At 52.5% G+C, this 27600-nt stretch overlaps 1 protein-coding gene across 1 annotated transcript in view; it reads left to right on the top strand.

Moving 5' to 3' along the window:
* CMIP (c-Maf inducing protein) overlaps window positions 1-27600 on the top strand; it is a 239326-nt gene that overhangs the window by 119892 nt on the left and 91834 nt on the right. The window contains exon 2 of the mRNA XM_046682695.1: window positions 25967-26092. Within this exon, the coding sequence (XP_046538651.1) occupies window positions 25967-26092 (126 nt within the window). The remainder of the gene's footprint in view (window positions 1-25966; window positions 26093-27600) is intronic.

The following is a 27600-nucleotide window of genomic DNA, read 5'->3' on the forward strand; positions in this document are numbered from 1 at the left end:
CTTCGTCTCATCCCAGTCAGTGACAATCCCAGCCCTGAGCCATGTGAGTTCGGGTCTTTCCTAGTGTGTAACCTTTACAGTGTCCATCCAATGTCCTGGTCATGCCTGTCTTTAGAAAGGAGAAGCAGGGGGATATTTTAAGTGTTCAACCCTCATCCTGGGACTGATAGGCCATGAAATTTGGTCTGGAGAATGAGAGGATTTTGGAGTTATGTGAGTGCAGAGAAGGAGTAGGAGAAACGACTCGAAGGATTCTTTCTGGAGCACGAGATGGAACTCAGCGTGAGTCCTTTGACCCAACCCAAAGCCGTGGGTTCCGTTCAGGGGCCAGGACAGCTCCAGAGTGGGCAGTCCCCAGAGAGTACTGAGACAGGGTACCAGCCTCTGTTTTCTCATCTGCTATGGGCAGTAATTCAAGCATCCCAGGGGACGGGGAAGTCAAGGAGGGTTCTGTTGGTTTCCTTCAAGACGGAGGCTTGAGGTGAACCACTTTCACTAAGGAACAGAATTGCTTTCAAGTCAGAAATTGCCTTCTAAATTCTGGAGGGCTGTCTTGGGGCGAGGAGGAGGGACTGGATTTGTGGGTGGCTCAGGGGAGTAGAGCGAGGGCCAAAGGGTGTGATGTCGAGGACATGATAGCCTCTGGACCCCTGAGAGCTGCCCAGGTGGGCAAGCAGCCCCCGGAGGCCCAGCCACTGCCCTCCATCTCAGCTGACCTCCACCAGCCCTTCATCTTCATCTTCCTCCTCGTTGTTAGGAGAGGATGCTTAGCATCCCTGCAATAGCCCCATGAGGCAGGTACTACCATCTTCATTTTTCCTGCAGAGGAAACTGAGGCACAGAGAGGTCATGGTGCTTGTCCCAACGTCAAGTGGAATTCTTATCTGAATGTGGAGAGAAGAACAGAGGCTCAGGAGAGTGATGTCGCTTTCCTGAGCGACAGAGCTGAGCACCATCTGGGACACTTGTCTCCTGACTCTTGGCCAAGCGCTCCTTCGGCCCTATCCCGCTGGCCAGCACAGAGAGGAGAGAAAGGCACAGCTAGAGAGGTCAGCTGGCACCAAGGGATGCCAGACCTCACAGGCCAGGGCAAGTGTGGATGGGTTCCAGGGCAGCAAGTGGCTTGAGCTCACCCCATCCCTCCGCTGCCATGGTCCCTCCCTGAGGGCCAGCGTGGAAGGAGGTCTGGCTTATCTGCAAAGGCACCTTCCTGCAGCCAGACAATGCAGGGAGCAGGAGTTGCTGCTTCCAGGTCATAGTCCCCGGAGGGGGCCACCGAGCATGGCTGCACACAGCCTTTGTGATGTCTCCCACGTGGAAAAGTCCCAGCTGTCCTTATCCAACTGGTTAGTCAGGAAAATACCCTGTACATCAGCCCATCCATCAAGTTGTGGGCTGAAGGGACCAGGGGAGGGGATGGTGAAATTCACAGGGGCAGCTCTCTCTAATGTGAGTTCTAAGAAGAGATCATTTTTGGACAAAAAAGGGAGGAAGGAAGGGAGGAAAGAAGGGGTCCCGTAGATAAATACACTTGTTGAACTGTCTCTGTTATTCCCCTCCCTGAGGTTACAATTCACGGTAATATATTAAAGGCACTGAGAAGACCTGCAGCCAAAAAACTTGTCTACACTGTTTCTCCATCTAGATCACAGAACTTTTGGTTTTTGTTTCTTTTATTGTGGTGGTTGTTGTTTTTATGTTTTGTCAACATACCAGTTACCATCATAGAACAAAACTCATTTTAGGAAAGGCTAGGCTAAGATATACCTGGCACCACCAGGAAAGGAGAGGTTGGAGATGAGGGTGGCGGTTTCTTTATTCCTTCTCAGCTGCAAGAAAAAGATCATTGTGCTTCTAAAGGAATTCTGATGGCGCCACCCTAGCTCTCAGAAAAAGGCCAAACCCCTCAGGTTGGCATTCGAGGCCCTCGACAGTTGGGTGCTGGTCTCCCTTGCGCTCCCCCCTCCCTTCACAGGGGAGGGCTTGACTGATCCCTCGGTGTTCCGATCCATCGTGCCTCCAATAACATCCCTTCAGAAAAAGCCCTGGGAACAATCATCTAAGTTCACCAGGCAGGGGAAAGTTTCCAGAGATAAGAAAAATCACACATGTATTTCCCAAAAGTGGTGCTAGGAAGAGGAAGCTCTTGAAGGAGGGAGGAAGGCCTGAGGAACACGAGGGAATTCAGTGTTACGGTGCCCACAGCAGCTCCGAGAATTCCTCCTCCCGTAGGATCCTTATAAGCAAGGACGGGCAGGGTCTGGGGAGGGGCCGCCTCGCCTGCCTTCCGACACACCTGCTTTATCGGCTCCCACCCGCATCCCAGCCTTCACAGCCGCCACACCCCTCCCACCTCTCAGACCCCTCACCACCTTGAACTGAGCATTTGTACTCATGTCCCAGGCACCGTGTGTCAAGCACTTGCATCCATCGTCTCATTTCATCATGCCAGCAACCCCGTGAGGGCACAGCCACGACCAGGCCCATTTCACGGACAGACGAGGAATCCGCTAAGGCGCCTGCCTGGGTCTCCTGGCACCAAAGCATTTGACACAGTGAGCTTTGGCTGGGTACTGAGCTCAGGCCTTTTTAAAATGTGGATAAAACTCACATAACATGAAATCAACCATTTTAAAGTGCAGAATTTGGCAGCATTTAATATGTTCACAACGTTGGGCAACCACCGCCTCTGTCTGGCTCCCGAACGTTTTCACCCACTACAGAAGGAAGCCCATACCCATGAGCAGTCACTCCTCATTTCCCTGCCCTTCTCCTCCAGCCCCGGGCAACCACCAGTCCATGTTCCGTCCCTATGGCTCTACCTAATCCAGACACTTCATATAAATGCAGTCGTGCTCTGTGTGGCCTTTTGTGACTGGCTTCTTTCAGTGGGCGTGATGTTTTAAGGGTTCATCCATGTGGTAGCATGTATCAGTACTCCATTCCTTTTTATGGCTGCGTAATATTCCACTGTATGGATGGACCATGTTTGGGGTGTCCACTCATCCACTGACGGACATTGGGGCTGTTTCTACCTTTTGGTGGTTGCAGATAAGCTGCTGTGAACCTTTGTGTACTAGTATCTGTTTGAGCCCCTGTTTTCAATTCTTTTGGCTATATACCTAGGACACAGTTGCTGAGCTTGCATTTCTAGGAACAATGTCTTCTTTAATCCTTACGTTAACACCCCTGAAGATACAGATGGGCACACCGAGGCACAGAGCGATGGAATCACCTGCCTCACATCAAACAGCTCCAAAGTGGCAGAGCTGGGATTTGAACCCAGGGAGTCTGATCCCCGGAGCCCAGGGCCTTGAGCGCCCCTGTGCTGCCTCCTTCCGGGAGGACCTGGAAGCCAGGGGGCCGCTCGCTGCAGGTAGGAACTGCTGAGCGCTCCGCACAGCGCCCCCGGGAGCTCCTCCCAGGAATGCTTGTCTGCCAAGCTGCTGGGTCAGCCCCGCCTTCTTTCTGAGCCTGATGGGGCCAAGGCGATGCTCTGAAAAGTCACTTAGCAGACTGGGCTTGAGAAGGCACTGGGGCCGGTGGGATGGGGACCCAGAAGGGCTCCTCTCGGAGTCAAAGGCCCGCCCTGAGAGGCCGAGTGGCCTCTGATCCCTCCGTGTTCAGTGGGAGTGTCCTTCAGTGGCAAGGAACTCTGCTCTTTGAGTCAGCAGTGGACCTTGCTGCCAGTAAACGGAGGAACACCCCACTTATTCAAGGCCACTTTCCAACAGGCACAGCAATCCCAAACACACCCCAGAAGCCCTGGGAGAAGCACCCCGAGGGGGTGGCTGCCACACCTTGAGCTCACAGGTTCCGTTCCCACGTTCCCCGGGCAGCCCCGACAGGTGTGTGGCTTGAGTCTCCCAGACCACGGAATTAGAAGCAGCAAGTTCAGAGGAGGGAGGAGGGCTTGCGTGGACTGACGTGCTGCCCTCGGAGAGCAGGAACCCCTGACCGAGTGCCTGAAGTCTGGGGGGAAAGAGGAGAAAATGACAGAAAAAAATTAAGAAAGATGCAAAATGCACAGCAGCCAGGGACAGTCACTGCAGGGTCAGCAGCTCGCCGCTGCTCCAGGAGCTCCTGACGGTGGCAGTGTGCAGTAACGGATGCTCCGAATGACGATTGTGTCATCGAGAAAAGGGCACAGGATACTCCGAATGGTCCATTTAAAGCAAGGAAAGAGGAGACATTTCTATCTAAAATTATTAAAATTTTTCTAAAGGGCCTTGGCACTGGGAGGGTAAGCTCTGGCTGGCGTTGCCTCTGACCTTGGCCGCCGGACCGGGCAGTGAAAGGGGGAATTGTTCCCAGGGCCGCAGATGGGACCCTGCCAACATCTGGGCTGCCTGGCCCCTTTGTCCCCCCACGGATGGCGGGCCACGTCGGGCAAGTCCTAGGCCTCCTGTCTGTGTGAACGTCCCCCCGTGTCACGAGCACTGCCCCCAAGGTCGGGGCCGTGGGCCTCTCATACAGCTGTGGTCCCAGACGGCAGCAAAGCAGGCTCTGTTCTGTGACCCTGACTGCGATCGGCCACCAGTCTATTCTTGTTATTTGTTGAGCAACTGTCCTGGGCTAAATCGGAATTCTTTCTCAATCAGTGCCCGATTTTGCTTTTTAAAAATAAATCATTGGGAATCCTTGTCCCTGGGCAGCGAGAGGGACCAGCACTCAGTGAAAGTTGTCAGTAGAGTTTCTTACAGTCAAAGATAAGGAGGGAGCAGTCGAGCCCTGGAAGGAGGCTCGTTGTCTCCATGTCCCTTCTTTCCAGTTACCCCCAATTGGGGCTTCCTGGGGATACTTTTTCTTTGCTTTGGACCCCAGCCCCTCTCTCCTCTCTGTCTTTGCAGAGGTCCTTCAGGGTACACCCTCTCACCCTGGGCTCTGGGAAAGACCGGAGTGTCTGAAAAACCTCACAGAACCCTGAATACAGAGCCAGAGGCCGGGGTTTTCTCTGTAGGCAAAGCAGGGCCACCAGTCATTGGGCAGAGGAACAAGACAAGTGCGTTGTGTTGCAGGAAGAAAACTCTGGTGGCAATGTTTTTTTAGAGAGAGGTGAAGAGTCTAAGCCTAGAAGCAAGAAATCCAGGCAGGAAGCCTTCACAGTATTCCAGAGGAAAAGTGAGAGGGACAGAGCTAGAACAGAGGGCGTAGAGAAGCCTGGTGAACTGAAGGGATCTGACCCTGGTAACTAAATCCAGGGGTTAGGGCTGTTGAATACGACTGAGCAGTTGGGTTTCACGTGTGGCCAACTGGTAGATGTGGCCACAAACCAGGCTCGGGAAGACTGAGCTCATTGAGTGGTGATCTGGAGGAGCCTGGTGGGCATCAAGGTGGTGGTGGCAGCAGGCACTCTCTAGAATGTGAGTCCTCCGCTCGAACGAAAACTCCACAAAGGTGAGAAGCTTTGTCTCATTCGATGACGTGTTCCCATCACCCAGAACACGCTGGAAACACTTTCATGGCACACAGGAAGCTCTCAATAAATATTTGATGAATGAATAAACTGTGAGTCTGAAGCTCAGGAAACAGACTCTTAATCCAGTGTTTAGATTATTCATTTCATGCTGAGTACAAGGCTGTGTGTGTGTGTGTATAAAATCATCCTTCTCTGTCAGAGGAATGACTCTGTTTTTCCCTGAAGTGGTCATAGAGCTTTCTGTGGAAATTGATGAGGCCATTGATCTGGCATTAAGAACGTGTCGACATCGATTGACTGCAGTAACACACAATGGCTTAGTTCATCCTACGAGGGCGGCCGATGTTCTTGGAAGTAAACTCCGTTTCACGCTGTACAGACCAGGCTGGCGTCATCCATCATCTGAGTTATCAACACCTGATTAGATGCCAGCAGGTGATTTTCTGCTCTTGAAATGGCCTCTGAAGGGGGTCCCTTGAGACCTTACTTCCTCCCCTCTGTCCATCCAGGGAAGGGATGCTGCTGGCCACCGGCTGCCGTGGAGTCTCTTGGGCCTGGACACCTGCGTGTCCGAGTGTTCCCTGATTGCCCAGGCCCGTGTCTAAGGAAGAACAGGGGCTTCTTATTAAGGTGAAAGTCACGTAATTAAAATTAGCCATTTTAAGATATACAATTCAGTGGCCTCTAGTACATTCACAGTGTTCCACCACCTCTATCTAGTTCTGGAATAACTCTCATCACCTCCAAAGGCCACCGCACGCCCGTTAGCGGTCACTCCCCGCCCCCCTCCCCCAGCCCTTAGCCACCACGAATCTGCTTGCTGCCTTCGTGGATTTGTCCGTTGTGGATATTTCATGTAAATGGAATCATGCGCTGTAGGCCTTTGTGCCTGGCTTCTTTCATTCATTTAGCGTGATGTCCACGTTGTAGCCTGTGTTGGTATGAATTCTTTCCATTGTGCAGGGAAGTTCGTGTCCAATCACAGAATTTGCGGGCGCCCCGTAACATAGCACCTCTCCGCCGGTCCTCTTCCCTGGACGTTGGCGGTTCCTTGGCGTGGCCCCGGCTGGAGGAGAGCCCCACCCGTCCTCCTCCTGCACCCAGATGTCCAACCCGTCCCTTCGGCCTGGCCAAAGCCACAGGACCAAGCCCACACCTCCAGCTCGGCCTTCCCCACCCTCCCCACGCCCATCTGGCTCTCTGATCTCGTCATCTCATTGCCCAACCCGCTCCCTCGGGCCATCAAGCTGCAGCCACGCCCACTTCCCACATTCCCCCATGCCTTTCCATCTCCTTGGCCCGGCAAACTCCTACTCATTTCTCAAGAGTCAGAGCAGGATCGGTGGTTGTCTTCTTTATCCCCGCGGGGGAGTCAGTACCCGTCTTGTAGTATTTTGTCTCGTCCCGTGCTAACCATGTCCCCCATCCTTCTGGAGCTCCTGGAGGACAGAGCACCCGGCACTGCCAGGGAGTGTTTGCTGAGTGAATAAGTGATCCAGTGAGAAGTAAACCGATGGCATTCTCGCGCTCAGACTTCATTGCTTTCCCGTGCTGGCTTCTGCGATTTGACGTGTTATTTATTCGTGCTCCCGTCTTTCTCCAGAAGGGATTTGGGGTTTGCTTGGGTCTAAGTAGCTACTTGTAGTGAATGGTGTTGCCCCCCTCCTTGCCTTCTGACTTCAGGACCCAACTCATCCAGGCTCCATCAGAGATAGGATTCTGGAAACTATCGAGTAAACAGGGTGCTGAAATGGAGAAAGTAACCTTTGTACCACTCTTCTGAGAACACAAGCTTTGGAAATGCTTTTTACAGACAAGGCAGAAATCACGCTGTGGCCGGTGTCCCTGAGGGGAAAGACCCAATAGAACTTGAACGCAGCTCCTTCTTCATTGAGGTGACGGCTTGTTGTGACTGTTAGGATAGCAACATTGACGATGGAAAGGGGTGCTTGTTCGGGGCTCACCCAGCTGCAGAGACATGTAGCAACAGGGCGCCTTGGGGACAGTTTTGTGAGTCACCCTTTACAAGGCCTGCTCACACGCCCTGCTTACTTGATCGCTCGTGCACGGGGGGAGTCTGATCCCTGTGGCCCCCACATTCCTCCCTTGTCCAGTGGAAATCCAGGCACCACAGCCTGGCGCTCAAGGCTCTCCATAATTTGGATCCAACCGGTTTTTCTGACTCATCTCCCTTAACCTCCATCTCCCGGCCTGATAGACCCCTCTTCATCCCTCAAAACACACCTTGAACGTCACATTCTCTCCAGAGGCTTCCCGAGTGATCCCATGGGGAGTTAGGGAGTCCCCCTCCCCAGGGGCTCCCGGGCCTGCCTGTCTGCAGATCCCACACTCCCGGCATTCTGATCCTTCGTACACGCGTCTCCCTGCCCTGCTCAGCTCAGAGCTCCGTAAAGGATTCTGGACTACGTTTCTTTCGTGGAGCAAATGCTTGACAAGTGAGTGAGGAGGTTTCTGTGTGGGTGCTTAAAGATGAGGAAAGGAGGCAAACAGACAGAGAACTCAAAGAGGACAGATCTCTGGTTTCAAATGTGGAGGTTCCTGAATTCTGGGGGGCCACATAAATCTGTTGGGACTCATGAGCTGTTTTTTCTAATTTTGGTAAGTGTAGAGAACGGGCTGTGTGAGATAAAATCTATGGTGTTGGTTGATTGGTTTTTGTTTTTCAGTACAATGTGTTTAGTTGGGTTTGGCAATACCGGTTACGTGGTTTGATCCAGAATGATAGTGGACAGACAGAGAGGGTCTTTTGTTCATGAGAAAGGGGACATGCACAACTCATTCCCACGGGCAGGGTCCTGCGGAAGGCACCTGCACGTTGGACCGGCTGTTTACAACTGGCGTCCATTCTGACCTGTCCGTTCCTAGGCTGTATCAGCTATGAAATATTTTCACTGTCACCTCTGCTTGTTATGTCATAAGTAGATCCTGTTTGGTAGGCAGATGATGTGATTGGTCCGTGTGGCCCTCGGGGACAGAGACTAGGAGGCTCGCTCCACCTCTCCACACCCACAGCCACCACTTAGAAAGTCCTTGGCTTCCCCAGCTTCCACGCAGACCATCCTGACCACCTCAGTCATTGTTCCCATTTTACTGGTGACAAAACCGAGGCTCCCAGAGGTGTGAGGTGGCCACCCAAGGAGTGAGGCACCGGGCAGGACAGGGGTCCGGGCAGTCTGAGTCCACATTCCAGATCTTTCCTCTACCCCGCCTGGCTTCCCGAAGTTATTGAGCGTCTGTGTCTCCCTCCTCTCCTGCCTTGGGGGAGCAGATTTTTTTTTTTTTTTTTTTTTTGGCTTCTTTGTTTTAGAGCAGTTTTAGGTTCACAGCAAAATTGAGAGGAAGGCTGAGAGATTTCCCATAAACCCCCACCCCCCGACACATGCATGGTGCCCTCGCCTGTCAACATCCCCACTGGACGGATGTATTTGTTACAGTTGGTGAACCTGCATCGACATAGTAGAATCACCCAAATTTCGTATATGTTACGATTCACTCTTGTTGTAAATTCTATGGGTTTGGACAAATGTATCCACCACTATAGTGTCAGACAGAATAGGTTTCACTGCCCTAAAAATCCTCTGTGCTCTGCCTGTCCATCCCTTTCTCCCCTCCCCAACCCCTGGCAGCCACGGACCTTTTCACTGTCTCCATAGCTGTGCCTTTTCCAGAGTGTCATATAGGTGAAATCATACAGTGTGTTGCCTTTTCAGATTAGCTTCTTTCACTCAGCAATTTGCCTTTAAGATTCCTTAAGTTCTTTTCAGGGCTTGGTGGCTCATTTCTTTTTAGCGCTGAATAATATTCCGTTGTCAGCTTCTTTATCCATTCACCTGCTGAAGGATGTCTTGGTTGCCTCCAGGTGTTGGCAGTTACTAATGAAGCTGCTGCAAACATCGTGTGTAGGGTTTTGTGTAGATATTAGTTTTCAGGAGCAGATTTCTAATGATTCCAGAGACCCCGCCTCTGGGTGGTGAGCAAGAGCTGGCACGGGCCTTAGAGACCGTTCTCGCCCTGCAGCCCAGCTTCCTTGGAGAAAGAACCCTGGGTCTGTGCCTAAGCAGCCAGCATGTAAGAATCCGCTTGTTACACATCCTGGAACCCTGGGATGGAAGCCTGCACCCCCCCAGGCAAGATCTGAGCCGAGAACAATCAGGGATTTCCCACTTTGTACTTGAACGGCAACTGCCATGGCTGCCAGCACCCGCTTCCCCAAGAAGTATCGTGTTTATTTGTCTAAGATTATACCCTGCCTGCCTCCGAGAGGACTGTGGCTTCTCAGAGCTAAGACACCATGCAAAGCGAGGCAAGCAGGATCTCACGGAGCCAGCCCCGCCAGGTCCCCGGAGACGGCCCATTACCCCGAGCCTTGCTGGGCTGCCTCGAGCTTTCTGTTCAGGCGGAAAAAGGGAAACACGGCTTACAAGGTTTTGTTTTCTGATGGGGAGACGCACACAAACCCATCCCCAGGGATAGATCCCTTCCCTTCTCCCTCCTTCCCTACTCACGGATTAAACCTCTTTAAGAGATTTTAGGTAGTCTTGTCAATCACGGTTGCCTCTAAAAGATAGAAGGTCTCTTTAAATTCTGACCCTTGCCATGAGGGGCTTGTGAGCATGGTCCCCTTATGTCCCCATGTGGTGTTCTCATCTCAGGCCAGGGGTGGTTTCCCTTTGGGAAATACCGAGTGCTGGTCTCCCTCCTTCTCCAGGATTCTCTCTGTGTGATGGGTGAGTTACTCTCTACTTCCCCATGAAACTATCTGGCCATGCCCGGATCAACGTCCCCTCTCGCTCTTACGCCATTTATTGGTTTCACTTGAGCTCATCCTCATCTGACACCCTGTGTATTTTGCTTATTTACCTTGTTTTCTGTCTCTCTCCCCCACTGCCAGAAAGTTCTATGAGAGCAGGAGCGTGGTTTATTTACGGCACACAGTAGGTCCTCAGTGCTGTCTGCACTGACATTTGTTGTCTCTGACTGTGCGCTACACACTGTGCTGAGTGGATTCCAGGCACCCCCTCATTTAGTCCTCACAATGATCCAGTCAGCTGGGCTCTGTTATCTTCCCCATTTCACAGATGAGGAAACTGAGGTTCCAGAAGACTAAGTTGCTCTCTGGCCCAGGGCGCAGAGCTGAGGTGTGAAGTCAGTGTCTGACTCGCAAGCCTGGGTTCTTTACTGTTACAATGTGAGAAAATATGTAAAAAACTATGAAGTTATTCCGAACTCAGCCATAGATTGATGGAGAGGAATGTGGTGTTTTCAAAGGAATCTTTTTATTGAGTTGTGTAAAATACTACAGAAAATCCCACAAATACACTTTGGTGAATTTGCGCAAATTGAGCTTGTCCTTGTAAGCTGTACCCAGATTGTCACAGAGTATGTCCACCCCTGAGACCCTCCCTGGTCTCCTTTTCAGGGTGACCACTGCCTTGCCCTTTGCTGTATCTGAACCTTATGTAAACAGACTCACACGGAATGTGCTCTCGTCGGTGAAACTCATCAAATTGCTGCAAAGACTTCAGTTTGCTCGTTCTCACTGTCCGTGGTTTTCCACTGAACGAATAGGCCCTGATTTATTTATGCATTTTACTATCGATGAGCACTTGTGAAGTGCTGCTGTGGACCCGGTGACGTGGTGACCGTGTGTACGCGGTCTGGTTGGGGACAGCTGGGATGCAGAGGGTAGGGGTGGAGTCAGCTCTAGCAGATGCTGCTGCCAGGTTTCTTTCCGAAGTGCTGGACCAGTTCACGCTCCCTCCAGCAGTGGCCGAGCATCCTGGTTTCTCCACATCCCGGCCATCAGGGGGTACTATCATGTTTTTTCCAATTTTTTAAATTGTGGCAAAATATACATAACATAAAATTTGCCATTTTAGCCATTTTTCTGTGTACAGTTCAGTGGCACTGAGTGCATTCACACTGTCGTGCAGCCGTCACCACTATCATCTCTAGGACTCCTTCATCTTGTAAAACTGGAACTCTGTCCCCATGAAACAATAGATCCCTCAGCCGGACCTGTGCCATCACAGGTGGAAACTGTCTTTTTGCTTATATTTTTCTCTAAACATTAATTCAGCACCTGGAGTTTGCCCCACCCTCCATGACAAGTCGAGGGATGGACAAAAGGAGGGAGGTAGCTGGGCCACTTTTGACAAAGCCTGAGTGTATGAAGGACTTTTTGAGAATCAGCTGACCTTCATTAGTATGCACCGAGGCCTGTGACACTGTTGTTCCCGTTTCACAGACGGGTCAGGGAGGCACCAAGAGGGAAGCTGCTTTCACACCACAACAGCGCTGTGGAATTGTTATGACAAACCGTGTGACCCACAAAAGCCTGAAGAATTTATTATCTGGCCCTTTAAAGAAAACCTTGGCCGGCCTCTGGTTTAGGTTGAAGGGCTGGAGTTCCACTCCTGGCTTTATTAATAACTGGGAGCAGGGCTTAGAGCAGGGCATTTCTCTTCTCTGGGCCTCGGTTTTCTCAACTGTCAAATGGGATCATACTGGCACCCATCCCGTGGGTCATTCTAAGGAGTTAGTGGGAAGATGTCCACAAGCGTTGACCCACATAGCTGGTCCTTAATCAGAATGGCTCTGGACGCGGCTAAGGCGGCAGATTGAAATGCAGTGTCCCTGCTCCCAGGAGCTCACTGCACAGAAACAGCTGATGTCAGTGCACGGGAAGGCACCAGGGTGGAGGTGTAGCCCAGCCTATGCGACCCAGAGGCAGGTGCCCCTATTTCCAGGCTGTCACAGGCCACAGTTTTTCCCCAGCTGAATTACACCATCCAGTAGCGAAATGTTTCTGAAGACCTGGAAATTCGCCCTCCGATCCCTGGTATCCTTACGTCTGGAACACCAAATCGATAGGCCTGCATGACATCCGAACGTGATCCTGGAATTAAATTAATACTCACACTAAAAATACACACATACGGTTGCTGCTCCCAGCCTTTGACTCGGAGCTCTAATCTTGAGCCAGTGTGCCCTTTCCTTTTGCAGAAGCAGCTGTACTGAGCATGGCGAGGAGATCGAACGTGAAGGGGGGCAGAGACGTCCCTTTCTGCCATGTTAGCCGTGAGGAAAGTTTCTGTTTTCTCTCCACCACCTCCTCTGTGTCTCCGAGGCCGGTTTTGAGAAGGCTGCCGCCTGTCCTGCCGGTCTGAGTCCCTCTGTGAAAGATGCTCTGCACCTGCGGAGAAAATTGAGCTCCCTCGCTGGCCTGATTCCGTCCGCCAAGCTCAGGCCTCCTTGTCCTGCCCAAGGCGAAAGGCACCTGAGAAAGAGCGGGCCCTCCCAAGGAGCTCGTTTTCATAGAAAACTTCCCCAGAATTCCCTACAAACTTGTTTCTTGGGTTTAAATCTAAGCATTTTACCCTACAACCCGGGAATCTCACTCCTGGGTATTTACCCAAAAGACTGTTTTTGCCACCAATCTCCCCCCCCCCAAAAAAAAGTAAGTGCAAAAATGTTCACAGCAGCTTTTACACAATAGCCCCAAACTTTTCGGAAACAACCAAAGATCCGTAAACAACGGTGGCGCATAGCAAGGAGCACTGCTCTGCGATTAAAAGGAAGATTGAGCTACAGACGTGCATCTCACAGACATCACACTAAGCTGGAGAAGCCAGACATGAAAGCTGTCTACCGCAAGCTTCTGTTTGTCGGAAGTTCAAGAGCCAGTCTATAGCGAGAGATGCCAGTGTGGTGGACAGGGCGGCCTGGGGAGGGGCCCCGGGGGCCCTCTGGGGTGTTGGAGATGTCCCCTATCTTGACCTGGGTGACGGTGACACAGGGCTGTGCCTGTGCAAAACCAGGTCCCGCTGAACCTTCAGACTGGTCCACTTTCACACTTTACGCACTGTACTGTTTATATAGTGCGCCTTAACTTTAGAAAGAGCTAGGCGGGGAGAGAGAGAGAATGCAAGGATTTGGGACGGTTGGGCGGGCGGGGCTGTGCCCTGGTCTGGGTCCTGTCTCAGGCCCCCGGGGGAGTCCTTGCACCCAAGCCTCACCTAGTAACTTCCTCTTCCCAGACCGGAGTCCTGCACACTGTGGCTCCTTGCGCTTTCTGTTTCCTCTGCTGGGAGTGTCCAGTGCTGCCCTGCCCACCTGAAGACCCTGCTCATAGGTCACTCCTGGGAAGCCTTCCCATGTCCAGAATGTTCCTCCCCCTCCTGCCCTTTGTCCTTACACCCCTCAATTACAGTGCTTATCACTTCATGTTGTCCTTACCTCTGTCCACCTCTGGTCCCACCCCCCCGCCAATCAAGCGGCTGACTCTGGCACGCCCTGGGCATCTTGGGGCTCTCGGGCCAGCGTCTGGCAGAGCCAGCAGGAGACATGGTACTGTGGATGAGGACCTGGCTTCTGAGTCAATGAGGCGACCTCTCCACTGACCAGCTGTGACCAGTGGCCCACTATTTAACTGCTCCGAGCCTCCCTTTCTTCCTCTACGAGATGAGGGTCCTAGCAGTACCGCTTTCCCAGAGTCCCTGTGAAGCATCAGGGAGATGGGGCTGTGGACTGCCCCAGGGGCCTACTATTTGGGGTGCCCTCGATCCATACGAGCTGCTGTGGTCCTTAAAAATGTTTGCTGACTCAGTGGTTGGAAACGTGCTGACTTTGTGTCACGGCCCTCAGGAGCCTTGATCGACTGCTCTGATGGCAAAGCTGCCGGGTGGCACAGATGCCAAGCATCGTGCCCCGAGGACCCAGATTTCCATCCCTCTGCCCAAGCCTGCGATGGTGACTGGGGTTCGAAGAGTCTGAATGTGGAAATATCAGTCCTTCACTCTATTATTAAACCTCTTGAGCCATTTGGCCATAAAAGGGGGCAGCTGCCATGGCTGGACTGATGATTAATGAGCCAGCGTGCCTCCTGACCGTCTCCACAGAGCATGATCTGTAGAGAGCAGGCTTGACCTGCCCCGGCACCAGCCCTGCCCTCCTGGCCCATCCTCCAGGCACCGCTCCTCTGAGGCCTGGGCAGTGGGGAAGCAGGGCTGGTGGCTCCTCCCCTGTCTTGAAGATCCCACGGCCCCCAGGCGGCCCCTCCCAGGCCCCCAAGGAGGGCTGGGCTGTGAGGGGGCTTGATTGAGACGGCGCAGGAGGAGGTGGGGAGCCGGTGTCCACAGGCACATGGCCCAGAGCTCCTGGGATGCCAACTGGGGCTGACCCTGACCATCCATCACTGATGGCATCCTGCTTGTCCCTGGTCATCCAGAGCTGGGAGATCCCCCATGCGCCAGGCTGACTGCAAGCCAGGGCGCTCCTCTCTGTCCCATCTTTCTGGAGCAATCTATGGGTGGTGAAGGAACCTGGAGAGCCCTTGCACAAAGCCTCTTCTTGCTTCCGGCTGAGACTTGAACATAATTGCCTGGCTATAACTAGCTCCTCCTTAGCACCTGGCACCGTGCTGGGCGTTTATCTCACTGACCTCGAACGAATGAACCCCCACCTCCTCGTGTCCTGCCCGCAGCACCCTCCCGGCCTGCTTTCTCAGGCCTCGCCAAGTGCTACTCTCTTGGGGTGACTGCATGAGAGCAGTTCCCTGTATCAAGTTCTTACAAGGTGCCGAGCTGCATTCACTTAATTGCTCTCCACAAACACCCTTACGATAGATATACTGTTACCTTTTTTATTGTGGTATAATCACATACCATGAAGTTCCCGTATGGGTCATACGGAAACTCTGTTTGAAGTACTGCCACACTGTTTTCCCGAGCGGCTGCGCCATTTTGCATTCCCACCAGCAGTATACGAGCGTTCCAGTTTCTCCGCTTCTTCACCAACACTTGTTATTATCTTTTTTTATCTTTAGTAGCCATCCTAATGGGTGGGAATACTCTCTCACTTTTACAAGGGAGAAAATGGAGGCTCAGAGAGGCCAAATGACTTGCCTAAGGCCACACAGCCAGCAAGTGGTGGAGCCTGGGTTCTGACTCTAGACATTCTGATTTTTCAAAAGATCTTCTAATTGAAGTGTAACATACACACAGAAAAGTGACACATTGTGTCCCGCTTATGTGTTTTTGCAAAGTGAACACACTGTGTCACTCCCAACCCGAATCAAGAGCTAGACCAGTGCGAGGCCTCCAGAAGCTCCCTCTTGCCCCTTTCCAGTACTGTCCCCATCTGGGGCGACAGTAGGGTCACCAACTCGTACCAGTTTTCCCAGAACTTTCCCGGTTTTAGTGCCGAATATCCGATGCTTGAGAAACCCCTCATTCTCAGGCAAACCAGACAGCTGGTCACCCCAATACCCAGCACACTGACTTCTCACAGCGTGGAGCGAGTTTTGCCTATTTCTGAGCTTTCTACAAATGGACGCATGCAGTATGTGCTTCTGTGTCTAGTTTCTCTTGCACAGCGTTGTTGTTACAAACCATGAAGTCAGCTCCGACTCCTGACGACCCCACGAATGAGTGCTGTCCGCAGGGTCCTGTCCCCAGCAGCCCTTCTCAGCTCCTGTAGACTCAGGCCTGTGGCTTCCTTCATGGAGTCCCATCCGTCTCCTGTCCGGTCTCCCTCTCCTGTCGCCTTCGCTTTCCCCAGCATCATGTTCTTGTTGGTACGGTCCATCCACGTGTTGTGTGTAGTCGTGGATCCTTCCTTCTCGTTGTTGTGTAACTGTTCCACTGGGTGAGTGGACCCGGATTTCTTGATCCAGTCTTCTGTTGGTGGGCGTCTGGGTAGCTCCCAGTCTGTTCCAGTCTGGGGCTCTGTGGTCCTCGGGGAACATTTGTGTACAGGTCTTTGGGAGGACGTATGTCGGCGTTTTTTCATAGGAGTGGGGCTGCTGGTCTCAGGGGATGCGTATGTCCAGCTTTGGCAGATCCTATTGTGAAGTTTTCTGAAGTGGTTTAGCAATTTAGCGATTTCCACCAGCAGTTGAGGAGCATTCCAGCTGCTCCGTATCCACGCCGACCCTTGTCGTCGTCTTTCTCGTTGGAGCCGTTCTGCTGGAGGACTGTCGAACCCCTGATTTTTAACTCACTAGCTTTTATAGACCAAGGCCAGGAAAGTCCGCAGGTCTCAGTTCTCTTCCTACTTCTGTCCTGAGTAGCTGTGCGTGGTCGGTCAAGGTGCATACCTGCACAGAGCCTCTGTTTCTGGTCTGTCACAAGGGCGATGGTGATACCTGCCTACCGGGGGCTGGCGGGGGGCCATGCTGATGTGGGAGGTGGGCAGGGTGTGCCAGCAGTGGTGCTCCCAGCCAGGGAGGTCCCGACACTAGGGCAGGAGGAGGGGTGCCTGGCATTCATGCCCACCGACAGCTCCACTGGGCCTGAGAGGGTCCTGGGGCCAGTCCCTCCATCCAGGCTCCCTCTGAGCCTTGATCAGTTTCTCAGCTGTCTGGGACGCAGATTCTATCCATCTGACCTGCCCCTCCCCCCAATTTTCCTGGGTCATCTTTCTCTCCCACTAACTTATCAGCTCCATGTGTAGCACTGTGTCCCTCCCCTTCACTGCCATGTCCCCAGGCCCTGGTATTGGTTACACATGGGAAGGGTTCCACATGCTGAGTGACTGCATGACCTCAGTCCCAAGGTGACCGTTACCCTAGCCGCATTTCAAGTGCTCAGTGGCTCCTGCGTTGGGCAGCGCAGATACAGAGCATTTCCATCATTGCAGAAAGTTCCACCAGACAGTGCCAATCTAGAGTTATTTATGCTGTGAAGAACTTAGAATAATCACCCCCGCCACCAAGAGAAGATCGGACAAAACACCACAAAACACAAGAAGGATGTATCTTTCCTGTAAGAGATTTTCTTGCTCCGAACCCAGTTACTTTTACTTTACACATAATTCTAATGCGCTTGGTGCTCTGGTTTCACAGGCCACAGCAGTAACCTTTTGAGGGTAGGGTGTGGGGGCGGATTCATTGGCAGCAATAGGAAGTAACCATTTGGCATCCAGAGAATGATGGGAGAAGCTGTTCGAAACAGACCCATCTCTCCAACTCCAGGCCGGAGTGTAGCAGTGCGCAGCTCTCTATTCCCAAGTGGCACCGAGGGCATCGCTGGGCTGCAGCCCAGCTCACCGGTGGAGGGGTTGGGGGGGGTCACAACACCAGGGACCCTGGGCAACAAGAAGAGGTCACATCATGTTCGGTCTGTTTGGTTACAGAAACGAGGGGACGGGGAGTGGGGACGGCGTTTGAGGAGATGAGCTCTGGGACCGGGGCCCAGACTGGCTCATCTAGCAGCAAATTGTTCCCTGCCGCTTTGCTCTCCCTGCTCAACTCTCCCTTTGTGGCATTCAAGAGAACATCCAAATATTTTGACAGGCCTTTCCCAAATGAGCGTGTGTGGGTTTCTGCCCTGGAGGCCGAGTCGAGCCGGAGGTGGCCTGCCGACCTGCGGGGCTGGATGGCAGTCAGTTGGAAGGCAGATGCTGAGACCCCCCGCTGTGCCGGGGCCGGCTCTGACGTCCTCTCTGGTCCCTGCCCCTTTCTGCACAGGCGCCTTCACGATGCACGCGCACACCCGTACGCACACTGGAGTTAGGAGCTGGCTGGAGGAGTTGGGCAGAGCGTAGGGATGGAGGGCACAGTCTCGGGGGTCGTGAGGTTGAGTTCAGGGTCTTCTCTCTTGAAAACAGAAGCTGCAACATGGCCTTACCTCTCCATGCCTCAGTTTCTTCTTCTGTAACGTGTGGATAAATGGGGGCCATCACAGCTGCCCCCTGCAGCATTGTTGTTGTTCTGATAAATGGGATAATGTATCCAAAGCTCTCAGCACTGTGCCGGCCACATGGTGACCGCTGGGTAAAGGTCAGCCAGGGCACCTGTGTGTGTCTGTGGGGGGAGCTTGGCGAGGGTTGTGTGTGCAGGGTGCGTGTCCTGCCAGGTCACTGAGAAAAACACGCAGCAGGCTGTTCACGATGGCCAAAAGGTGGACAACTCAGATGTCCTTCAGCTGATGAAGGGGTCAAGAAAACGTGGCCTGTGCATTCAGCGGAACATTATTCAGCCGTAAAAAGGATGGAAGTACTGACGCGTGGTACGTGCAACATGGAGGAACCTCGAAAATGTTCAAGTGTAAGGAGCCGGACAGAAAGGACCCCAGATTGTCTGATTCCGTCAATACGAAATGTCCAGAGTAGGCAAATCCACAGGGACAGATTGCAGACCGGTGGTCACCAGGGACTGGGGTGATGTCACAGCGAGTGACCACTTAATGGCTATGGGGCTTCCTTTTGGGATAATGAAAATGTCTCTGAACTGAATTGAGGTGGAGGTTGCACTGCATTGTGAGTGCACCCAAATGCCACTGAATCGTACGTTTTCAAATAGTTAATGTTTAATTTTCTGTCAGATGAGTTTTATCTCAATTTTTTGAAAAGCAGAAGGGGAAGTGAGGGCTGAAGCCCACTCCCCTAGTCCAAGCCACTTCATGGCACCACCACGGAGTAATGGTGTCATCACTATTATTATTCCCGTTGTTGTTGACTGTCCAAGGCGGGGCTGGAAGGGGCTCTCCTGCCCTCCGACTTGCGTCTCTCCGTCGAGCCCGGGGTTTGTGTGTGGGTGCCAGAGCCATTCCTTCCTCATGCCGGCAGGGCAGTGCCGTGTGGAACCAGGCCATGCAGCCTGGGTCCCCTGCATGATGACTCAAGTGGCTTTCGTACGTGGAGCAAGGAGACGTGTCCCCAGCATCGCGCACCCAGCTGGCAGCCAGGGCAGCAACCCCCCATGACACACCGCCTGTGTTCTCAGCCCAGGTCCCCAGCTGGGCGAGGTTTCCCAGTCTCCCACATCCTCCGGCCTCGGGAGCGTGCTGGTGGAGGGTGGATGATTCCTGACCAGCTTTTCCTTTTGGGGTCCAGGAGCCTCCTCCCCCCACCCTGCCAGGAACACTGCTGGGCGCCTTCCTGACGTGTGCCTTGAGTCAGCCTGCAGCCTCGTCTGGGGGGCCTCGGACGTCATGATTCATAAGCACTTTTAGAGAAATCCCCATGGAAACCAGCAGGCAGTTTAGGCGAGAGGGAGCTGGCTCCCTGGAAAGGTGGGGGGAGGTGATGACTGGGGGACTCGGGGTGGGGGGCGCTGTCTCAGGGTCTTTGGTCACCCCACTCGCTGCCCACTTTGACGCCTGGGAAGTCCGAGAAGGTGCCCTGTTTGGGATGTCAGCTCTGAAGGCCTTGGGGGATCACTGGGGGCCTGTTGAGTCCCCCAGGCCCTGCTTTCTCCAACGCAGACCTCACCAGGGAAGCAGCTCATCTCAGAAACGAAAGCAGAGCGAGACTGTTCTCTTCCCGTCCTGCAAACACCCAGACCCCAAACTGGCCCCTCATCAGTCCCAGAGAGGGAAAGGACAGAGGCCTCCGACCAGATCCCTGACTCCCATGGGAGAGCAGCATCCCCAGGGCCAGGACCCCAGCTTACAGACGGCTGCAACCCAACACCCACCCCGTGTGGTCGCGCTGTGGGCACTCAGCTTCCAGACCGTCACACTGAACTCACCCGGGTCGGAACATGGCTTCCAGCCGGAGCCCGGCAAGCGGGGGGCCCAGCACGAAGGCCCCCCGGTCTTAGCCAGGACTCCCCAGTTCTCTTTACTATCTCTTCAATGAGAACAGTTTGGCGACAACATAAAATAGGCCCTTACCCTTTGTCCCAGTCATTCCATTTCTGGGAATCTGGCCTAAGGAAATAATCCTAAATATAGGCTAGAAAAACATGTTTCACAAGGATGTTCACCGTGCAGTTGTTTATAGTGGCGTAAAATGAAACCGCCGCACTGTCGGTGGTGGAGGGGGTAGGGTTGATGATAAATGGTGGCCGAGCCGGCCCTGATGGCCTAGTGGTTACAGTTCAGCGGCTCGGGTTCCGTGCCCGGGCACAGGACCACACCACCCGTCTGTCAGTTGGCATGCTGTGGCAGTGGCTCACGCAGAAGAACTGGAAGAACTTACAACTAGAATATACAACTGTGTACGGAGGCTTTGGGGAGTGGGGGAGGGGGGAGATCAGCAACAGATGTTAGCTCAGGGTGAATCTTTCCCAGCAAAGAAAAACAAAAACAAAAATTAAATAAATAGTGGCCGAGGGGCCAGCCTGGTGGCACAGTGGTTAAGTTTGCACGTTCCGCTTCGGTGGCCCAGGGTTCGCCGGTTTGGATCGCGGGTGTGGACATGGCACCGCTTGGCAAAGCCATGCTGTGGCAGGCGTCCCACATATAAAATAGTGGAAGGTAGGCACAGATGTTAGCTCAGGGCCAGTCTTCCTCAGCAAAAAAGAGGAGGATTGGCAGCAGATGTTAGCTTAGGGCTGATCTTCCTCAAACAAATAAAAATAAATAAATAAATAGTGGCTGAATATCTTATAGCCACTAAAATGATAGTTCTGGAGGTTATGGTTCAGAATATGGGATGTGCATATGATCTAGCATTATGTGAAAAAAGGTCGGTTACAAAATTATATGTACCCGTAAGATTTGGCTCTGTTAAAAAAAAAAAAAACTTATGTCTAAAAAATAATCAGGAAGGTAATATATGCAGTGCTAATGAGTGGTCTTGATACGGTTTTATCTGAAAGATTTCATCGTGTTCATCATCTTCCAGATTATCTTGAATATTCACGCGGTGCCATAGTTAGGTTTGAGGTGTAATTTACATTCAGTAGCGTTCACGCTTTTAGTGTGCAGCTCTGTGAGTTTTGACAAACGTATAGTCTAGTAACCAGCACCCCAGTCAAGATATAGAATACTTCCATGACCCCAAAAAGTGCCCCCATGTCCCTCAGTAACTGGTCCCTTCCCCTGTCCCAGCCGCTGGGCGACTGCTGGTCTGATGTGTCCACCCCTGTGGTTTTGTGTATTCCGGGATGTTGTATAAATGGAGTCATACAGAACGGCTTGCCCTGCTTTCACAGGTAGAAATAACTTTTAATCTGTTTATTGTCCACTCAGAGCTGGATTTCCTCGCTTCCCTCGAGTGGAGGAGCATTTAATTTCTCCTTCTCTTCTAACCCAGCGTTTACCCCATGCAGGAATCTCCTCCCCTGTAGCTCTGATCGTCCTGTTCAGATTACCAGGGAATTATCAGTCATCTGTGAAATCATCCCCAGCGTGTGAAAGTACCCAGGACGAAGCTGCCTGGTCCGCGTTGGCTCACACCGAGTCCAGAGAGCAGCCCCTGGGGGCTTTGCGTCCCAGTCTGTCCCGTTTCCCTTGCACGCCTCGTGGCTCCTGGCTCGGCTCTGTGGACTATGATAGTGACAGCAACAGCAGGAGTGGTGGCAGCAGCAGTTAATTTTTCTTTTTATTTTGTTTTGTTTTGGTTTTTGTTGTTGTTTGTGGGTTTTTTTTAGGAAGATTAGCCCTGAGCTAACTGCTGCCAATCCTCCTCTTTTTGCTGAGCAAGACTGGCCCTGAGCTAACATCCGTGCCCATCTTCCTCTACTTTATATGTGGGACGCCTACCACAGCGTGGCTTGCCATGAGGTGCCATGTCCGCACCCGGGATCCAAACCCCAGGCCACCGAAGCGGAATGTGCGCACTTAACCGCTGCGCCACCGGGCCGGCCCCTTGGGTTAATGTTTCTTAATAAACGTTTTCCTTTAGAACAGCTTGAGATGTACAGAAAAGTTACAGATGGTGCAGAGAATTCCCATATGCCCCACACCCCGCTGCCCTACTTGGTACCATCTTACAATAGCATGATGCATTTGTCCCAACTGATGAACCAACATTGATAGGCTGTTGTTAGAGTCCATCCTTTATTCGATTTCCTCAGTTTTCACCTCGTCCCTTTTCTGTCCCAGGATCCCACGGTCAGTACTTTTCGTCATCGTGTCTCCAAAGACTTCTCTTGGTTGGGACACTTGCTCGAACTTCCCTTGAACTGGTCATGCGTTTTGGGGCATGGCCCGCCACTGGGGTTGGTCTGATGTTTTTCTCATGGTTAGACTAGAATTATGGGTTTTGAGGAGGAAGACTCCAGAGATGAAGTCTAATCTTTCTCACAACAGTTCATTTTGTTAAGCTTTTCAGTATGTTCTAAGTGCTATGCTAAGCCCTTGACACACTGGATCTCCTTTAAGGTTCCTAATAATTTATTAAGTTCTCGTTTTACCACTGGAAGAAACGGGTTCAGAGAGGTGCAGTAACTTACATAAAGACACACAATAAGTGGCTCAAACACAGGTCCTGTTGAGTCTACAGATTCTGCTTTTAGCCAGTACTGCTTCAAATGATGGGAAAGTGATACAGCTGTTTTTAAAAAACAGTATGTATTTATTTATACCCAGCCTCTCCCCCAAAAAGCCTGTGTTGCAACTTCTAATTAAGGCCACATTGAAGCGGCTAAAGCAGGGTCGTGAGAAAGGCAGACGCAGGCGGTCAGTGAGCGCTCCCTCATGTCAGATCGCACACGTCACTGGAGGTCCTCTGCCGGAACGTGCTGCCACGGGCTTGGTGTGGCACTGGGCAGCGAGCGCGGTGGGTCTCCGAGGAGGCTGTGAGGGAAGGAGCAGCTGCGAGGCCCTCTGCCCATGTGTCCCAGGTGCGATTCTAAGAAGCGAGGCTGCCTTGGATGGTCACGTTCACGCCTTTGCGGCCACTCTCCCCCCCTGCTGGGATTTTCGGAGTGGATTTCGTGTCTCTCTCTTGTATGCAGTTTTCCAAATGCATGGACCTTAAAAGGGGAGAGAAGTGACATGGGCCACCAAGAAAAGGCCTTTGGTGCAACCGGGCACCCAAGTGCCGTTGCTTCCTAATGGAGATTTTTTTAAAAAATCTATTAATGTATTTTTAATATTTTGATTTAATTTTTAAGCATAATAAACAAAAAAAGCATCTTCCCAAGTATGTTATGCATAGTGATTATAAGTAATCCATGGATGAACATTTTTTGATTTAGGAAAATATTCCTTCGTTTATTAAGAAAACGACGCTCACCTCCCTAAACGTCAGGCTCTGCTTGGGCCCTTGGAACAGGTCAGAGGAGAATTCCTGCTCTTATGGTGCAGAAACCCCACGGGGCAGACAGGCTGTCAGCCACACCCACCATAAATATTCGAACGTGGGTTGGGAAAATAAGCCCATAGCCGATCCCCCAAGCCCCTGGTCTCACTGATATTCTCAGGACAAGATATGCTGGTGGGCTGAGCTGTTTATTGCAGAATTTCGAGAACACGATAGTGTGGAGGATGCTGGAAGAGGGCAGAAGGTGAAGGGGAGCCCACGTGTCCGCCTCTGGGGCCCGCTGATGGAGCCGTGCTGGTCGGACACGCGGTCGCCTGGGCTCCTGCTGAGGGCGGGCCATGTGCTGGTGATAAGGGAGGACGAACTTGGCTGCCTTCCCGACTCCCCGCCAGGGTCTGACCTGGACCTGTGCAGGAGCCTCCAGGCTGTTCCCTGCTTCCGCCTACTCCTCCCAATGATGCTATAAAACCTTCCTAAAGCCGCTGCAGTGTCCACCCCCCAGGGAGTGGTACCTGGGCCCACAGCTGGGCCTTCGCGTCCCTCCAGGGTTGGCCTGCTCATCTCTCCAGGGCATTTCTTACCCTGGCCTCCCTCCCTGAACACTGCCAGCTTCTTCCCGCCCCTGGGCCTTTGCACTGGCTGTGTGCTCTGAGATGCACTTTCCCTCCATCTTCCCACGGAGCTCCAGCTCCCAGCCTCCTGCCCACCACACCACATTTGGATTCTTGGTGCAGCACTTGCTGCTGTCCTATAGTTTATTTATTGGGGTGGTTTGTTCATCTGCTGTCTCTTGCCCCCACTGGGCCCTGGTCTCAGACACTCACTGCTGTATCCCCAGCACCCAGCCTATGGCCTGGAAGTAATGGGTGCTTAATAAATATCTGTCAGATGAATGGACGAGCGAGTGAATGAATGGGCAGGTCAATTGATCAGTCGCTGTTCCCTCCTGAGCTGGTGACTGATCGGGTCAGGGAAGTTTGAGGCAGCTGAAGCTCTCAGCCCTCTCCGCCGCCACCGCCATCAGACCTCAGCTTTGGCAGGCAGAACCTGAAACTGACACACCTCCTGGAGGTCCTGAGTCCTTAGGTAGAATAGCTTGTTGGGCCACGGATTTGAAATCGCATCTGCCTCTTGCTTGAGCATGGCGCTCAGGGCGCCGAGTCCAGAGTCAGCAGCTGAGTTCAGTCCTGGCCACACCCCTGCCCAGCTGGGTGACCTTGGGCATGTGGCATGCCCCCCTGAGCCTCAGCATCCTCATCTGTGCAGTGGGATGGCCCCAGCTCCTGCTCCATGGGCCTGTCGTGAGGATTAAAGGAGATGGTGTTCATCAAGTGCCCGGGAGCCTTGGCGTCTCAGGCTTAGGGAGATGTTAGCTGTTGTTCCTCTCGGCTGTGCTACACTCGCCTCCGATTCTGCTGAACTCTGGCTTCCTGGGGACAGGGTGACAAGGGTGCTGCTGGTCCCTGGTGGCAGGTGCATGCCCCTGGTGCCTTCTCTCTGTGACGGCGGACCTCACTCACAGAGCAGTGAATGGCTGTGAGTTTCTCTTGCCCCACCCTCACCCCAGAGTTGACCAATGAGAGCCTTTATCCTTCTTTCTTTCCACACAAATTCTCGAGCCCTCGCCACGTGCCAGGCACTGGGGAGAGAGAGCAGGGACCAAGACAAACAGGAGCCTGACCTTACGGAGCTGCAGCCTGGCCAGGAGGCAGCTGTCAAACAGATAGCACATGATACAAGGCCACAATAATTAAACCGGGCATGGTGAGCACAGAGGCCACCAGGGAGGATGCGACCCACTGGGTTATGAGGTCCAGAGGGTCACAGCTTCCCCCCAGAAGTCCTGCTGAGCTGAGACCTGGAGAGGAGAAGAGAAGATGCCAGGGGTGGGGCCGCGGCCTTTTTGGGACAAGGAGCAAGCTGAGTTTTTGGTGCTGTCAGTGGGCCCACGTAGAGGAGTACAGAAAGGGCAAGAAATTCCCAGGGAGGGAGGGGTGGCTGGAGGCAGAAGCAAGACCAGACCTGCAGGCCTGTTGATGGTGGATGGGAACGTGGATTTCGTGGTTGGGCCACTGGGAGCCATTGAAGGATGCTTAGTAGGGGAATAAAGGGATCGAGTTTGCTGACTTGGAACACAGCCCTGGGTGCTGAGTGGAGAGCACGTGCCTGTAGGAAGGGATGAGGCGAGAAGACCAGTGAGGGGGCTGTGACGGCTTTCTGGAAAGGGGAGGGTGGTGGCTTGGACACCGTGAGGGATAGAGGGACTCAGGCTCCGCCCCATGCTGGGCCCTGTGGCTGCCAGGAGAACAGTCCTCGGGGCTTTCCTCAGGGACCCCAGTCTAGTCTCGACTGTGCGCCTCCAAACACGTGGGCGAGGTTCCCGCACGGCCCCTCCCCTCCAGCTGGATGCCGCCAGCTAGGAAATTCAGAGTCCCTTTGGTCCCTGAAGTTGCAGAGTTTCTGTACCAGCTCAGTTTGCTCGTTGCCAGCATGGGGCTATTTTTCTGGAACCTTCTTCTGAGGCGCCGATGTTGTGCCTGATCTTGTAATCAATGCATGTCTTTTCTTTTTTTTTTTTTTTTGCTGCAGCCAACTGGGTACATGGAAAACTCGGTCTCCTACAGCGCTATTGAAGATGTTCAGCTGCTGTCCTGGGAGAACGCCCCGAAGTACTGTTTACAGCTCACGGTTCCTGGGGGAACGGTCCTCCTGCAGGTAGGATAAACACGAACGAGCAGCTGTCCCCCCTCCCCGCACGCACCCTCCTCTTCCCTCCCAGGGAGACGGCCAGCTGTCAGGAGGAAAGGTGGTTTAACTGAGGGAGTTTTTTCTCCAAGTATAAAAAAGTGTAAACTGGGGCTCATGCAGGTAGAGGAAAAGGGAATGCGCATGGATTGAGCTCCAACTGCATGCCTGCCACAGTCTAGGAGCTTTACATGCTGAGTTTTTGTTTCATTAAACAAACCTGAGAAATAGGTTTTCTGATCTCCCTTTTACAGATGAGGAAACTGAGGCATGTGTGCATGTTGTTAGGCCTTAAAAGGCTGTAAGAAGCAAGTAAGCAACAGATGCTACTTTTTGCTATACTTCAAATGGGGAGATTTCTTACTTCTCACTGGTCTAATAAGCCGTTTGAATCTTTGATGGAAGTATGAGCTGTCTCCTCGGAAAAGTGTGCGTTTTGGGTGTATTGGTCAAGGACTGTTGATCAGAAATGATACAAATGTTACTCAAAGTGTCTGAAGCAAAAAGAGAATTTAATGCTATATTAAAATAACGGGGAAGTCAGGCATAGCTGGATCCAGGAGTCAAATCATATTAATATTCAGCATCTTTCTCTCCATCTCCTGGCTCTGCTTCTGTGTGTTGGCTTCATTGTCAGGCAGGATCTCTCCATATGGTGGGGGAGATGGACTTCTGGCAGTCTCAAGCCACATTCTTGGAGCTCGTAATCCTTTGAAATGTGACAGTCTTTTTTCCTTCTAATATCTTTCTATAAAATCTCTGCAAGATTCCCGATTGGCTCTACTGTAGTCCTTTGCACCCCAGGGAATGCCCTACCCTGAGTCGCATGCCCACCCTTGACCACAGAGCTGTGTACTCTCGTAGCCCTACCAGGACCTCGTGGACAGGGGACAAGAAGGCCCTCCGAGAAAGGAACTGCAGTGGAAAAAAGTCACATGGCCACTGCAGAACATACATTCGACATGTTCTGTATCATTTCAGGGAGAGCCACCCCAATTTCCAGCAGAGACCCCAAGTTAGAAACTCCTCATCTAGAGAGAAAGTTCTCTCTTGTCATTGGGAGAACTGTCTGCCCTGACCTTTCTTTTAGGCGCGTTTTCTTTCTTACTTTGTCACTCCAGGGAGACCTGCTCTGAGCCCAAAGAGATGTTGCCTAAAACCCGTTTCAAAAGTGCCCACTAGAGGGGCCAGCCCAGTGGCGCAGTGGTTAAGTTCCTGCACTCTGCTTTGGCGGCCCGGGATTCTCAGGTCTGGATCCTAGGTGCAGACCCTCACACCACTCATCAAGCCACGCTGTGGCAGGTGTCCCACATACAAAATAGAGGAAGATTGGCACAGATGTTAGCTCAGGGACAATCTTCCTCAAGCAAGAAGATGAAGATTAGCAACAGATTTTTAGCACATGGCCAATCTTCCTCACCAAAAAAAAAAAGAGAGAGAGAGAGAGACCCAGGCCTGGGGAATATATTGATTTAAAA

The sequence above is a fragment of the Equus quagga genome, chromosome 13 (assembly GCF_021613505.1).
Source record: "Equus quagga isolate Etosha38 chromosome 13, UCLA_HA_Equagga_1.0, whole genome shotgun sequence".
In the NCBI taxonomy this organism is placed as follows: domain Eukaryota; kingdom Metazoa; phylum Chordata; class Mammalia; order Perissodactyla; family Equidae; genus Equus; species Equus quagga.